Source organism: Pteropus medius, unplaced genomic scaffold (genome assembly GCF_902729225.1).
Source record: "Pteropus medius unplaced genomic scaffold, Ma_sr-lr_union100, whole genome shotgun sequence".
Classification (NCBI taxonomy): domain Eukaryota; kingdom Metazoa; phylum Chordata; class Mammalia; order Chiroptera; family Pteropodidae; genus Pteropus; species Pteropus medius.
The window spans coordinates 679,668-697,052 of NW_024345483.1; the positions used below are offsets into that span (position 1 = coordinate 679,668).

The 17,385-nt window shown below is 36.9% G+C and overlaps 1 protein-coding gene across 1 annotated transcript in view; it reads left to right on the plus strand.

The window, feature by feature from the left end:
• The window catches only part of GABRA3 (gamma-aminobutyric acid type A receptor subunit alpha3), a 117,761-nt gene that overhangs the window by 52,937 nt on the left and 47,439 nt on the right, over positions 1-17,385 (plus strand). Inside the window, exon 5 of the mRNA XM_039873944.1 lies at positions 12,020-12,102. Coding sequence (XP_039729878.1) covers positions 12,020-12,102 — 83 coding nt within the window. The remainder of the gene's footprint in view (positions 1-12,019; positions 12,103-17,385) is intronic.

A 17,385-nucleotide genomic window follows, 5' to 3' on the forward strand; every position in this document is an offset into this window, starting at 1 on the left:
AGCTTGCTCCACTGCTAAAAGCCCTAGGTGACCTATTGCCTAGGGCTTCATATTGAACTCCAGAGACGCTTGTCCCTTACTAAATTTAAGCAACTCCTTCCTCTATTACTCTCAGCATGTTGACAGTCTCACTGAATGACAAGTGCACATACTCAGTACAATTTATATCTTTAACCTTTAGGACTCCAGTTAGTTTGGGAACATTTTTTTTTCTCTGGATGTTTTTTTTTCCTATTTTATGCCCCCACTTACAATTTTTTTTTTATTCCCTATACAAAAATCTAGACATCATTTGATGTTTTCTGTCAGGCAGTTAAGAACTAGGTGGTTTATTTTCATTCATATTCATTTTGTAATTTTTAAAGTTCTTTAATTAAACAATAATTCATATTGCTTGAGGTATGCAAATGTTATGTTGATAGCTCCACAGCATTCTGGGTAAGGAATGTGTTCTAGACATTGTAGTAGAAAAGGGTAAAAAAATGGGAAAGTGGCTTAGTAAACTGAGAGGTATTTTCAAGATAGGAGGACCAGAGCTTCCAGAAGGATCACTTTCATTGGGCCAAAAGCAAATGGACACTGAGGATATGGATGTAATAGCTCCTGCGTTGGAAATATTTTCTTGTTGGGTTAGTGCATTGAGTAAATTTCCATGGAAAAGTAGATGACTTACAAGTGTTTTTCAATCCAGTTCAGGGCACACGTGCCCCCTAAAAATCCTAAAAATGCAAAGCACTGTATAATAAGTGCCAAACAAATACTGGCTTTTTGTATCAATGATATAATACAATAGAAAAATAATCATCAAATAGCATAGTAAGAATAATCTCTGATGTCTGTGCTGATTTTAAAAATGAAGATGAGATAGGGGCACCAAATAACCAAATCACTATTTGGTCTCGATTCCGAAGGAGTAGAAAAGAAACTATTACTCAGTGGCTTTAAGTCAATAGAAAAGATCTTTTTTTTTTCATTTATTCTAAAATGAAATTTCTTATAACAAAGGATCGTTTAGCTCTAGTAAGTTTCAAATAAGCAAACATTTATTCAGTGCTACTATGTAGAAAATACTGTAGAAACAAGGATTTCAAAACTGAATGACAGTTTATAATCCAATTTAAAAGATATAAGAGAAGCCATAAAATAAGGATAAAAAGGAATATATGGAGAGGAAGCGCAAGTTTGAGACATTTTAAGCAACAGTTTATAATTACAAGCCATGTAGCAATGAATAGCCATGTGCCTATGTGTTTTTGTATTATTGCAAGTGTGCTTTCAGAGTAAATTCCAAAAAGTGAGAATGCTCACTCAAATTGTAAATGCACGTGGACTTTCACCGGATGGTGCCAAAATTTTCTCCAAGAAGATTGTGCCAATTTATACTTTCACCAGCAGTGTGCGAGACTGTGTGTTTACAGTCTCACCAACAGAATGAGTTATTACATGTGGAAACTTTCTCCAGTTCGATAGATGAGAAGTGGTATCTCAGTGTAGTTTTAATTTGCATTTCTCTAGTTATGGGGGAGCTTAATATCTTTTCACATGTTCAGAGGCTGCTTTCATATTGTTTTGTGCAATTGCCTGTCCATGACTTCTGTCCATTTTTCTATTAAGTTTTCGGCAATTTCTCCCTGATTTAAGAGGTCTTTATATATTAGGGATATTAGCCCTTTTTTATGATATATTACAAAGATTTTCTCCCAGATTGTCGGTAGTCTTTTGATTTTTTGTTTGTGTGGTTTTTGCTATGTGTGGTAGACATGGTAATGCACCCCCAAAAAAAAGTCCATGTCTTAATTCTTAGGACCCGTAAATGTTACCTTACGTGACTAAAGGTACTTTGTAGATGTGATTAAGGACCCTCAGATGGAGAGAGTATCCTGGATTATTCAGATGGGCCCAGTATCATCACAAGAGTCCTAAAAGCTAAGAATCATTCTTAGCTGTGATGGGAGGGCAATGCGACTGTGGAATAAAGATCAGAGAGCTGCGACGTGGTTGGTTTTGAAGATGGAAGAACATCCATGAGCCAAGGAATGTAGGCAGCATCTAAGAAATTAGGAAGGCGAAGAAACAAATTCTCCTCTAGAGCCTCTGGAAAACAGTTCAAAATAATAGGGATTCTTAACTCAATGAGATGGCAAAACATAATCACTGGAGTAAACATTTTCAGACTACCGTATACAGTCTAATGTTTATCCCCTTATTTTATGCCTGCTTCCCACTTTGAGATCTGAGACGTGTACCTTTTGCTCGAGGTAAAAGCAATATGACCCATGGGTAGTACATACTGTAGGAAACATGAAATACTGAGAAACATTGGTGCATTGAGACTCAGTGGGAAAAATATTAACTCAGTTATTGTACCCTGGATCTCAGTCCCTAGACTTCTTGTCATCTCTATCTACCATCTTTCCCTTCATAATACCATCTGGTCTTAGAGCTTTAATTAGCATCTGTAAAATGTAAGCTAACAAGGCACAGAGAACTGAAATAACTTGCACAGCGCTACTAAGAGGCAGAGCTGCATCATAAAGCTGGTAGTCTGGCTTTGGAATCCGGGCTCTTAAAGGCTGTACTAAATGCCTTTTGCTTTTATTTTTATTTTATTGTTTTTTTTTTAATTTACAAGAGCTTTTTTGAACTATCATTTCCATATGATAAAATTCCTCTGTTTTAGGTGTACAATTCAGTGATTTGTAGTAAATATACAGAGTTGTGCAAGCATAACCACAATCTAGATTTAGAACATTTCCATCACCTCCAAAAAAATTCCTGCAAAAACTTCCAGTCACCATCCATTCTCAACCCTAGCCCCAGGGAATCACTAATCTACTTCCGGTGAGCTTTTGTGTCCGGCTACTTTCACTTAACATAATGCATTTGAGATTCATCCATGTCGTTGTGTGTATTCCTTTCTACTGATGACTAATATTCCATCACACACACACACACACACACACACACACACAGTTTTTCATTCATCATCTGATGGACATTTAGGTTGTTTCTGCCTTTTTTTTTTTGGCTGTCATAAATAATTCTACCATGAACAGGTCTTTCTGCAGACATATGTTTTTAATTCTCTTGGATAATGGAGAATTAGAGTGGAAACTTAGCGTTTTATAGGAAGTTTATGTTTAACTTTTAAGAAACGGCCAAAATGTTTTCCAAAGACTGCTTTAGAATTGTACATTTACACCAGTGATTTATAAGGTTCCATTTTCTTGTCGACACTTGATATCACTTGATTCTTGTCAACACTTGATATCGTCAGTCTCTTTGATTTTAGCTGTTCTAGTTCACATGCAGCAGTATCTCACTGTGATTTAAATTTGTATTTCCCTAATGACTAATGATGGTGAGTATATTTTAAACTCCTTATTAGTCAACAGAATATCTTTTTATCGAATGCGTATTTAAATATTTTGCTTATTTTCAAATTATGCTTTGCTTATTTTCAAATTCTTGGTTTTGAGTCGTAAGAGTTACATATTCTTGGTACAAGTTTTTTTTTTATCAACATATGATTCACAAATGTATTTACCCACTTTATGACTGTCTTTTCATTTTCTTAATGGTATCTTTTGAAGACCAAAAGATTTAAATGTTGATAAAGTCTGATTTATTATATATATACATATATACACTCACACACACACATACACATACACACATATGTATGCACACACATATATACACATATATGTATATTTTAAAATTTTATGGCTTACGCTTTCAGTGTCTTATCTAAATCTTTGCCTGATTTTGTCCTATGACCTCTTTTAGAAGTTCTAGCTTTTATGTTTTGGTCTATGATTCATTAATGTTGATTTTTTTGCTTATGATGTGAGGTAAGGGTCTATGTTCATTTTTTTGCTTTTTGTTTTTGTATATAGATATCAAATTCTCCCAGTTACCATTTACTGAAAAAGCTACCCTTTCTCCATTAAATTACCTTGGCACTTTGGTCAAAAATCAATCGACCATAAATGTAAAAGTTTATTTCTGAACTTTACTCTTTTCCTTTCGTCTACACTGTTTATCTTTAGACTAAACCCACACTGGATTGATTACTGTAGTTTTATGGTATGTTTTGAAATTTAGAAGCAAAAGTACTCACATTTTTTTTCTTTTGAAAGCTGTTTTGGCTACTTTAGATCCTTTGTATTCCCATATAACTTTTAGGATCAGCTTGCCATTTTTACAAAAAAAGAAAAGCTTCTGAGATTTTCGTTAAGGAGTGACCTGAATCTGTAGATTAATTTGGAGAGAATCATTGATATTAGGACTTCTGTGAAAATGGAATGTCCGAACATGGAATTTGCATTTAGACAGTTTAGCTTCTTTTTTTTTTTGTCTTTAATTTCTTTTGCTTGCCGAAATTTTTAAACAGCTCTATTGAGATATGATTCATGTGTCATGTAACTCACACTTTTAAAGTGTACAAGTAAACGGATTTTAGTATATTCACAGACTTGTGCAGCCATCCCCAATATCCAATTTCGAAACATTTTAGTCACTCCCAAAAAGAAACTCCATATTGGTTAAAATCTCCGGGACAGTGTTGAATAAGAGAGAGTGGACATCCTTGTTTGTGATTTTAGAGGGAAATAGTCTTTCATCATTAAGCGTGATGCTACATGCGATTTTTCATAAATACCTTTTATCCGTTGAGAAAGTTCCCTACTATTCCTAGTTTTCTATTTTGATAGTTTTATATCATGAATGGGAGTTGGATTTCATCTTTCTGCTTTTGCCTTTGCCTTCCTTCAATTTACTCTTCACATGGCTGCCAGAATAATCCTAAAATGTTAGTCATATCAAGCCACCATTCTATTCAAAGTCAAGCCAAATGATCTCAGGAGGCCTTACCTTATCTAGTCTATTTCCCCCAATTTCCTCTTTGAACTTATCTCCCATTAATCCTTCCCCTTGGTCTCTCCACTACAGCCACAGTGGCCTGGTTGCCATTCCTTGAATACTTTGGGCACACTTCTACCTCAGGGCCTTTGCATTTGCTACTCTCCCTCCTTTGAATGTTATTTCTCCAGGTGTCTACAAGGCTCTCTCACATTTCTTCCAGGTCATTGCTGAAATGTCACCTCCTCAGTGAGTTATTCCCTAAACAATCGATTAAAAAAGGTGCAATCTTTCCCCAGTACTTTCTCCTTACATCTTATTTTTCTTCTTGAGGCATACTGCCTTTTAATACACTATATATAATTTACCGATTTATCTTGTTTGTGTTTTTGTCTTCTTGCTACTCGAATGTAAGCACTAAGAGGGCAACAATCTTGGTGTGTTTGCTGATGTAGTTACATTGCTTAGGATGATGCCTGGTGCATAGTAGGTGATCAAAGACTATTTGTTAACTACACCAGTGATTCAGAAAACTTTCGGTCAGCTCTATTCCGTGCTCGTTGGGTAATTTGGGCAATTTCCTTCCCTTCTGTTTTATCATATGTATGTGGGAATAAAACTGGGTGCTTTTTATAAGGCTCTTCTAGCTCTGAAATTCTAGGAAGGAGGCTATGTGCCCACCAAAGAGGATAGATTGAGGTATTACGTTATTAAGGAATCATATTAAGATGCTGTTTTGCCTTAAACCCTAAGAATACCTGGATGCTGTCTTGTCCTAACTACACCTCCCCTCTGCAAGGTCCCATAAAAATACACACTTTTAGGAAAGAAAACTCATTCATTTGATGGGTATGTGTTGGACATCTGCAAGGTGCTAGGTACTGTGCTAGTCTCCTGGCACACATCAAATTGAAAACAAGACAAAAATCTATAATCCTATAGGAAGGTGAGAAAAAAATGATAATAAATAGAAGAAATAAATTGTATGGCGTGTTACGTTAGGTGCTATGGGAAAAGAGCACGGTAAGGTATACTAACCGTAGTGTGGATGGTACGCTGAGCGGAGGTCAGAGTAGGCCTTAGCTAGGAGATAATAATCAAACAAAGACTTGAAAGAGGTACAAGAGCATAGCAAGTGCGAAGACCCTGGTATAAGACAGGCCGGCATATGGAAGGAGCTGCAAGGAAGCCAGTGTGGCTGGAACAGAGTGAGCATGGCCAGGCTCAGTAGGAGATAAGCCAGAGAGGAAGAGAAGGCAAGATCATGCAAGACCCCGTGAGTCATGGCAAGGACTTTGCCTTTCACTCTCTAGAAGATAAGTGAATACTAGAAGACCGTTGTGTAGAGAATATACCGGAAGGGCAGAGAGTGGAGGCAGACAGATCAGTTTGTGGCGGGGAGGCATTGGCAGCAATAAACCTTTCAGTTATTACTGTGGTGAAATAAAAACCAACCACTGAGCAGCAAAGGGTAGAGTGATGAGCGAGCCAGGGTGCTGCAAAGCACAGTGAAACGAGGACGATAACTGAGGAAGGTGTGTGCGTGCGTGCGTGCGTGTGTGCGTGCGTGTGCGCATGCGTGTACACGCACAAGGCTAAAAAGGCCCTCCTTCCACTTTAACCCCATCTGTATCTTTCACCCTCCCCCCCAAAGAAGGGGATTTCCTGGATTGCTTCCTACTTCCTGTCGAATCTTTGTATAGAAATCAGAGCGGGCCAAACCCTGGACTGGGACCGAGGCCCCCTGATCTGAAGGATACAGTCTGAGGGGTCTCTGACCGTTTTTGAAAAGCCCACTAAAGACTATTTGCTGTAGATTAGGTCTCTAGGACTTATTCATCTTGCAGAATTTAGTGCCCTTTCACTAATAAACCCCTGATACCCCCCCAACTCCTGGAAACCACCATTGGACTCTGCGCTTTTAGGAGTTTGACTATTTTAGATTCCACATGTAGATGAGATTATATAATATTTGTCTTTCTCTCTCTGGCTTATTTCACTTAGCATAATGCCCTCCAGGTTCATTGATTTGCAAATGACGGGATTTCCATTTTTAAGGCTGAATACTATTCCATTTATGTATATATATTTTCTTACCCAGTCATCTGTTGATGGACACTTAGGTTGCTTCCATCTCTTGGCTGTTGTAGATAATGCAGCAATGAACATGGGAGCACGCAAGTCTCTTTGAGATCCTGATTTCCATCTCTTTGGATTTATACCCCGAGAAGTGGTTTTGCTGAATCGTATGGCAGATCCTTTTTAAAATTTTTGAGGAACTTCCATATTGTTTTCCATACTGGCTGTACCAATTCGCAGTCCTACTAACAATGTATGAGGGTTCCCTTTTCTCCACATCCTTGTCAGCACTTGTTATTTGTTGATTTTTTTTTTGATGATACATAGTTTTCTAACAGGTGCGAGGTGGTATCTCATTGTGGTGTTTTTTTTTCAATGCAGTATTTTTAGTAGTTTCAAGTGTACAATAAATGGGTTAGATATTTATATAATTTATAAAACGATCCCCCTAATTGCTCCTTCTCTCCTCAGGTTTTTAACCTCTCCAGTGTATTAATGCTAACTGCATTCCCTATTCCATGCTCCCCATCCCCGTGACCATCTATCAACTACTAATTTGTACTTCTTTAACCCATTCACATTATAATCAAAAACTGACTCACGGTGGGTTTGGTTTGCATTTCCTTGATGATTAGAGATGCTGAACATCTTTTCATGGTCATTTGTATGTCTTTGGAATAATGTCTTTGTCAGTGAACAATACTGTATTTTTCAAAGTGGGCAGATCTTATGTTACGTGTGCTTGTCACAATAAAAAAAATAATAACAGTTATTATTATTATTTATTTTTAGCAATTTCTCCCAAGCATTTTAGTAAAAATAACAAACCAGTCCAGAAACAAATTATTTTTTCAAGGAATTACAACACTACTTTTAATACTCAGGAATAAAAAAGGGGTGTATAGCATAGTGGTTAGACATTTCCATAAAAATCACTTGGAAGGGGTATCTCTCACTCCCAGTAATGGCCCAGCGGGAGAGAGGCCACCTGAAGGGTAGGAAGCACAAAAGGGACCACCGTAGACTCAGGACAAAAGAAATGCCATCGGTGCTGGGACCACGGAGCACTGCAGGAGGTTGGCCACACAGCCGAAGGTCAGGAGTGTCCTCCTCGGTTGCCTTTTTCTGCTTCTGCCGCATGATCTCCGAGTCCCTCTGCTCGTGGGCAACAGCAGAAAGCCTGTCATCTCGGCGCTTTTCCTTAACGGAGCCACCCAGCTTTTTCTCATTTTTCTGACGGGTGAGCTCGCGCTGGTTACTGCGAGTCACCGCAACAGCCACAGCAGCGGCTCCTACCGGCGTCTCCTTGTTCCAGAGAAACAATTAAAAAAAAATATAAGTAGCAGTTAGCAAATCGCTTTTGAAAGCCAATGAGATTTTGGTACTGAATGATTACTTCATTATAAGAATAGGAATTGACAAGTCATTATCTTTCATAAACATAATGCAAAACCTGAAAAAATATGAGCACATCCAATCCAAATGTATATGAAAAGAACATTATATCACAACATAGTTGGATTTACTCCAAAAAGCAAGGTTCTTTTAATGTTCTAAAATTAAAATAATTTACCACATTAACAGAATAAAGAGGAAAAATAATATGATTATTTCAACAGATGCAAAAGAATCATTTGAAATAATTAAGCACCGTGATTAAAATATCTTGGCAAACTATAATGAAAACGTACTTCTGTGATACAGGGTGTTTATAAAATAAGATCTACAGCAAACTTCATGTTAATGCTGTATTCTATCACCACCTATAATCATCATGATATTGAAGGTCCATGCTAGTACAATAAAGGCAAAAACAAAAGGAAAAAGGATGGAAGGAAGGAAGAAGGAAAGAAAGTTTCAGGAGTGGAAAACGAAGAAATAAAAGTCATTCACAGTTTACATGATTATACATTTAAAAATCTAAAAGTATAAAGAGCTAAATTATTAAAATCAATAAGAAACTTTAGCAATGTCTTTGTACAAAAGGACAATATAAAATATCTAAGGTATTCATATGTACCACCGATTAGAAAACAAAACTAAAGCAAAACATTTAAACTAGCATCAAAAAATAAAATACCTAGGAAATATGACAAAATATATAAAGGTTCTCAACACACACATTGATAAAATATTGTGAGAAATTCTAAAACAACCTACAAAACTGAGAGGCTATGCCAAATTTTCGTTTTGGAAGACTTGGTATTTATAGATTTTAATTTTCTGAAAATGATTTATCTAATAATAATTTTAAAAGAAGGAAGGAGAAAACTTAGAGAGGATGGAGATGTTTATGGCATAAATTGAGGTGATGAGTATAACAGCCTGAGCACAGCCACGGTGCTTTTGAGTGTAGCAAGGTGTAGGGAAAGTAGGAAAGGCAGACAGTATGATTCAGGAGGTCAGAAATGAAAGAGCACAGCATAATCTGGCTTACAAAGTACTCTACCCTCGCCGATATCTGCTTTCTCCTCTCTGCTGTGCTTAGGGATGGACAAGAGATGGGTGGGAAGGAAGATAGGAAAGTTATAAATCGATTCTGTTCCTAATCAGAAATCAGTACCTTTTTTATTTTGCTTTGATAATCTACTCGTCTTGGTCTTATTTTCCATGTCCCCAGGACTGCTGGTAGACATAAAGTAATTTCCCCTTGGTGTTATTCATAAGAGGCAGTATCTTACAAATACTAATATAAGTGGAGAGAAAGAACACAATTTTCTTTATATAACTCTCATGAAATCTTTTAAGCATCCAGTACAAGGAGCAGCTTTCTCAGTGAAATACATTTCTCTAGTGTCAGATTCTTTGAGTCATAAAATCCCCTTTACACCTTAGGAATAAAGGGTGGATTGGTGAGATATTGCAGGCTGACTTGAGAACTGAGGGTTTGTCCAAGACACATGAGAAATTTTGTAAACATCTGAGGGATTAGTTAAAGCTCCAAGGACACTTGTTCCAAACTTTTATTGCTTAGATGGGGAATCCGAAAATAAGATGGGTCAGTATTTACTAAAGGGCATACACTTGGTTTCTGCCTTCCAGCCTAGATACACACCTGAGCTTTAATCAGCCTGCTTTGAACAATATCTAGTGTAGCTGCTCTGATCATTTGTGAGGTGTCACATATTTACCAGTTTTAAAAATTAGCCAGGATTGGAGATACCGGACAATTGACCGTGAAGAACTCCAAGAGGATGGTGGAGACTGAATCCGATATAATCAGGAGGTATACAGGTTAGCTAGAAATAGCTCATCAGAGCTAGGTTCCCCAAAACTCTGAAAATTTGCCATGTGGGTCCTACTTAGGAACTCGATAGTAGAAGGCTACTATTGGGCCAAGGAAAGTTGAAGTTCAAAAAATTTGAAAGAAATCAGAGAGGAAAGCTTGAAATAGATTACTTAGACTAACGCAAGGGAATGATTATGTGGGCGTGGCGAATCATACCCCGTTCCGATTTCCGTTTAGGAATCTGTGCACAGTCTCTCCCATGTGTTGTCTCTGTTAAGAAAGCATGAGATCTTCAGACTTGACCTCTGAGGTTTTTGACGTTTTCTATTTCCTTTGTATTTTTTTCCTGGTAAGTTGCTCTATGTTTGTATGGGTGTGTGCATGCACATTTGCACGCACACACACACACACACACACACACGTGCACACACGACTGGGTGTATAAGTTCTCCAAGAACCATTTCCTTTTCAATTACTATTTTATTTTTCAATTACAGTTGACATTCAATATTATTTTATATTAATTTCGGGTGTACAGCATAGTGATTAGACATTTGCATAACTTTTGAAGTGATCCCCCTGGTAACTCTAGTTAGTACCCACCTGATGCTATACCTAGTTATGATAACATTATTGACTATAGTCTGTAAGCTGTACTTTACACTGCCACGAGTATTTTGTAACTACCTTGTACTTTTTAATTCCCTCACTTTTTCACCTGGCCCCCAACCCCCTCCCATCTGATGAACATCAATTTGTTTTCTGTATGTTCTGTTCCCTATGAGTCTGTTTCTGTTTTGTTTGTTCATTTATTTTACTCTTTAGACTCTACACATAAGTGAGATATCATGGCATTTGTCTTTCTCTGTCTGACTTATTTCACTTAGCATAATACCCTCTAGATCTATCCATGTTGTCACAAGTAGTAAGATTTCATTCTTTTTTATGGCTGAGTAATATTCCGTTGTACACATGTACCACCTCTTCTTTACCACTTCTGGGTATTTATCCAAAGAAACCTAAAACACTAATTTGAAAATATATATGCTCCCCTATGTTCACTGCAGTGCTATTTACAATAGCCAAGATATAGAAGCAGCCCAAGTGCCAATCAAGAGCCATCTCCTTTAGCAAAGCTATAGCAGTTTCTGTGACCAGCAGAACCATCCTTTTTGCCTGTTCATTATTGGGATAAAGATAATCTTTCTACACATCTTTCTTCTCCAGTGCAGTCTTTAAACTGGTTAATTTACATGATAGCCTGCTGAGGAGAATGATTTCAGAACGAATTAAACTGCTATCAGGAGTATCTCGAGGTCCATCCATGTTGTCGCAAATGGCAGTATTTCATCTCTTCTTATGGCTGAGTCATATTCCATTGTATATATTTACCATAGCTTCCTTAGCCAATCATCTATCATAGGACACTTCGGTTGCTTCCATGTCCATGTGAATAATGCTGCTATGAACATCAGTGTGCAAATATTTTTTCAGGTATGAATTTTCAGTAAATGAGTCAGAACCTTGATGTTTTAGGCTTCTCTGGATGGGGGCAGTAGCTAAGGGAGCATGGCTAGGGAAGATAAGCTATATTTGTTTTTCTAAGGATGGTAAGGTGGCATTCAGATCTGATCAAAGATCTAAATACTAGATTCCACTTTGAGAGGCTGTCTAGTTGATTTAATCCATCCCACGTGTTCATAAAGACTTGGATCTCAGTGAATCTAAACAAACAAAATCCCGCGGTTCTTAAGAGCACTCCGTTGTTGATAAATGAATGAGAACTCAGCTTTGTGTTTAATACTGCTCCTTTTAGCTTAATTTCATTTTCTGTTCTTTTTCTCGTAGGTTAACAATTCATGCCGAGTGTCCCATGCATTTGGAAGATTTTCCCATGGATGTGCATGCCTGCCCTCTGAAGTTTGGAAGCTGTATGTATTGTCTCACTTTCTGTTTGCCTGATCTTCTTCCAAAAGACACCGGATATTTCCTATTCTGTCCCCTAATTGTTTTTAAAGTTGAGGGCTTTTATCTGGGCTGATATGGAAATGGGAAAAGGGAAGTGGGGTTGAGTAGTACTAAGTGATTAGGAGGAGGCTTAGCCTTTCATAGAATTTTCTTTCTAGACCGTAAACCCTATTTCACCATTTCAGACTAATTTCTCTGTCATTAGGTTGAAACATTGACATCTGTTGCTTAAATCATCCTGATGACACAAGACAGAGCTTATAGAGAGTATCGTAGCAGCTTCCTATCCTTCAAATAGAATATTATTATATTTTAAAAACGTCTATTCTACCTGCATCCTCATACACTTCTATCAAATTCTCTACAGTAAATAGTAGACAGGAAGAGACTCTGGAGAGTTTCTCATTTTTAGAGAGTATCGCCTTTGCTAGTAGCTGTGAATCTGACAGAGAAATGAATAGATACGTAGCCCATTTTCAAATGAATTTTAAATCCAAATTGAACAGAATTTGAGTGAGTTTCTTCCTCTAAGAATTTCAGAGTAAGTTTCATTTAAGGAGTCATCAGAGCAATATCTAAAGGTCTGTGTTGATCATGTCTAAATTAGATTGAGCTCTATGTTTTGAAGTAGACAGTACATTTGAAAAGACCCAAATAATTACGTGTGACATATTTTCTCGATCATTATCAAATATTTACAGATTGTGTGCCAGGCTCTATTTCAGGAGCTTGAAATGCATCCGTGAATAAAATAAAGACCATGCCTCTGTGTAGCTTATATTATAGAAGAGAGAGTGATGGTGAAAGTTAAACAATAAATTAAAAAGTAAAGTATAAAGGATGTTGTCGAATGAGAAGCACCACGGGAAGATGTAAAAATATTGCAGAATAAGGGAGATGAGTCACTTCAAGAGGTGGAGGATGGGTGTGCCATTGAAATTTAAAGTAGGGTGATCAGCATAGGCCTCTTTGAAAAAGTGACATTTGAGCCAAAATGTTAAGGAGGTAAAAATGTTAACTCTGCAGATATCTGAGGAAATCGTGCTCCAGGTGGAAGGAACAGCCAGGGACAAGATCTGGAGTCAGAAAAATATCTGACTTGTTCTGGAAAAATCAAAGTGGCCTCTGTGGCTGGTCAGAGAGTAAGAGAAGCATTAGGAGAGAAGGGTCTTGTAGGACATTAAAGGGCTTTGAATTTTATTCTTAGGAAAAAAAACGAGGAGTGATCGGAATATTTTGAATAAAATAATTACCTTATCTGACTTACGTTTTAAAAAATTCATTATAAATGCTCTGTTGAAAATGTTGGTATGGGAAGGATAAAAGCAGGGAGTCCAGTTAAGAGGTTATTAATAATATTTCAGATGAGAGGCGATAATGACGCAGAGCAGAGTGACGGTGGCAAAAGTGGTGAGAAGTGGCTTGATTCTGGATATATTGTAAAGGACGGTCCCAAAGGAACTTTTATGAATTAGACGTGGAATATTAGAAAAAGAGTGAACTCAGAGGTGACGTGTAGTTTTTTTTTTGTTTGTTTTAATGGATACGCTATCAAGTTAGATGAGTATTATTTCCACTCTGGGTGAGACAGAGTCATTTGTGGATGAACAGTGTTCCCCTCCTGAACAATGAGAAAACTTAGAACTATAGAAACGACAAGGACGACAAGGCAGAAATACTGGAGAAAGGCTAGAACCTCTCGTAGATGAATTTCTGACCCGCGGCTTCATGATTCCTGGTGGCACAGTGTCACTTGCCAATTCTGGCCATTGATCGCAGCTTGGAATTGCAAGTTTGACCCTAGGCATCGGGCTGCTGCTGCTGGATGATAAAAAAAAGAAAAAAAGCAATAGTTTTGATGGTCAAACAGAGCTAAAGTGATAAAAGTAGAGCTCTAGAAAGTCTCAAACTCTTGGCTGATGACCCTCTCAATACTATTGCTGAATTTTGAATTTACAAAAATCATAAAGCTAAAAACCAATCTGAAAACCTTTGGAAAAGTAGAGTTGGCTTTCCTGCAGTCCTCCGATGCTATAACAAGGCAGGCAGGCCAGGGTTCAGTTTAAAACCCCAGAGAAGCTATGTCCTAGTTAGAAGGGAACAGCAGAGACAGACCAGGTTTTAACCGAAACTGTAAGTCAGCTCAGTCCCTTATGGCTTAAGGGGTAAATTCTCCCACGCTATCTGTGTTACCAAGGAAAGAATGAAGCCTCTCTGGTCAACATCATCGGAAAACTCTCCAGTTTTATATATAACATATGGACTTCGATAAAAAAATCATTAGGTGTACCAATAGGCAAGACCATGTGACCTAAAACCAAAACTGAAAAACAAAAAGGCAAAATATGGAAACAGACCTATAGGTGATCCGGATACTAGAGTTTATATATAGGGACTTTTAAAAACTATGGTTAATATATTCAATTCAAAAGAGAAGAATGTTAATAAAATAGATAAAAGATAGGGAATTTCAACAGAAAACTGGAATCTATAAAGAATGAATTGGAAATTACTTATGGAAAAGTACAATATCTAAAATTCAGAATTCAATGAATGGATTTAAGAAGCAGAAGACCAGATTAGAGAACTTAAAAATGGGTAAATAGAAAACAGTAAAACTGAAGTAGGAACAGACAACAATACAGAAGAGAGTAAGAAGAATGTGGGACACAATAAAATACATTGTAATGTGTAATTTTGCAGAAGAAAAACAGGAAGGGCAAAAGCAACAATTCAGTAACTAAAGGCCAACCAAAAGCAAAAACAGGAAGAGCAAAAGCAACAATTCAGTAACTAAAGGCCAACCATTTTTAAATCTGACAAAAGTTATCAATCCAAAGATTCAAGAAGTTAGTAAACACCGAGCATGATAAATACAAAGAAAACAATACTGATTCTAAAGTTTATATAGAAATATAAAAGTGCCACAAGTAGGTAAGACAGTCTTGCAGAGAGGGAGGGAAGGAAGAAGGGAGGGAAAGACAGAGAGATCAGGATTGATTTCTAGATGAATTGTAGTTATAAGTGTAAATGTAGATATAAATAAAGCTTTTAAAAGAAAACATAAGAGAATATCTTCATGATCTTGGAAGAGGTAGAGAATACTTAAAGAGGGCATAGAATAGTGCTAACCACAAAGTTAAAAAGGAGAATGACTTGGAATATATTAAAATTAAGAAATTCTCTTTATCAAAAGACAGTGGTACAAAGGCAAGCCACAGGATGGGAGAAAATATTTACCTTGCGTATACATGACAAATGACTCAAATACATAATAATTAAGATCCCCTACAAATTTATAAGTAGTAGTCAGAAACCGCAACAGAAAAAAAGCCAAAGTGTTCAGTAGGCTCCTTATAAAACAGGGTTTCCCAGTCACGCACAGATAAGGCGATCAGTTACATTAATCAGCAGAGAAATGCAAATTAAAGTCCAGAGGGTACCGCTCTGCAGCTAATTGAATGCTAGAATGAGAAAAGTTAGGAAATACGTAACGTTGGTGAGGATGTGGAAGACAACTGTACTCTCATGTACTGCTAATAGGAATGTAAATTTGTACAAAGGTTCGGGGGGATTGTTTGGTGGTATCTACCAGTGCTGAACACACACATATCACATAACCTAGCATCTCTAGTCCTGAGTATATTTCCAAACATAAATCAGTATTTATGTCTCAGGCATATGATGAATATTCATAGCAGAGTTAATTTTAGGAGACCCAAACCCTAATCTCCGTCAAAATAAATGAAAAGTCTGTGACAGAGTCACACAATGGAATGCTATACAATAATGACAATTAAGTATATTACAATCAACATGAACAAGGTCACAGATCTAATGCTGAACGAAAGCCAGACACATAAGTATATATAGTGCATGACTCCATTTATAACATAACATATACCAGGCACGACTAGTCTACGATGTTAGAGGTCTTTATATTTTGTCTGTTTTTGCTGTTGGTAGTATTTTTAACTTATTGACATATTAAACTATGGGATTTGGGAATAAAAGTTGGAATTCCTAGGAATATTCTAAATTAAGTATTATTTGTAAAACACCCCAACCTTCTTCATGCTCTTTACTCATTATTACAGATATCCAACTATTTTTTAATAAATAAGAGATAGTACGTTTAGAAGTACGGCAAAGGCCAGTTGTGTACAGAAGATACTCAAACGCTGGAAAACACCAGTAAATCTGATTGGATATATTCGAATAACAACATTAGGATCTCTTAGCAAGGTAAACAGCAGTACACTGAATCGAAAGTCAAAATTGCCAGTTTGAGGGTTTATTTTGCTTCTCAAACTTGGTATTTCTTGAAAGAACACTTGTTTATTGTATACTAAGCATATAGACTTGCCAAGAGATAATTTGCAAGGATGCTTTACCATCAGTGGCACGCAGGGCCACAGACATACACTTAAAATAAGCAAAATTAACCGATTGGATTAATATGTACTCTTGTACCGATACCTGAAAATTTCAAGACTTTGACTCATCGTGCTATTGTTTCCTGCTTTCACTTTTGACTTGACATTAATAGATTCCTTCAAATCAGTGACGTCTCTATGTCTATTGTTACACTTTAATTTTTACAGGAAAATTATAATATTTTTTCCATTTTGCTGATTTCTCAACTTTTTTTTTCCAGCATTCGATATTCAGAAAAATATATAAATTTCCTGGTAAATTCCAGGAAGGAATTCCCATTAGAAACAATAATCAGGATAATGGTTACCCTTGGTGGGGGTTGTACTTGAAAATGGACGCAAATAGCACTTCCGGGTGCTGATTATGTGGGACATAAGTCTGGTGTTCAGAAAAGATATCTGGACTGGAGACTTGATTTAGGTGTCATCCATGTGGATGGTATTTCAAGCCACACAGCTGGATATCACTAAGGAAATACTCTATATAGATAAGAGTACCAAGGACTGTTTTCTGAATAACTATAACATCTAGAGGCTACAAAGAGAATAACTCAGTATGTTGAAGGGGAGAGGACAAGCGTGAGGAAACATCGAGAAGGAAGGAGTGACTTAAATTCTTAAATTCTTAAGTGGGCAGTTAAAATTAACCTTAAAAAAAAAACTCCAATGAGGAAGCAATTCTAGAATGGTGGAATAAGGGCTTCTGAAGATCCTCTATAAAATGTCACAGTAAACTTTCTCCAAACTCTAACCAAAGGCTCACAATAATTTGAGGAGTGTTTAAAAAAAAACAAAAAACAAAAAACTAAT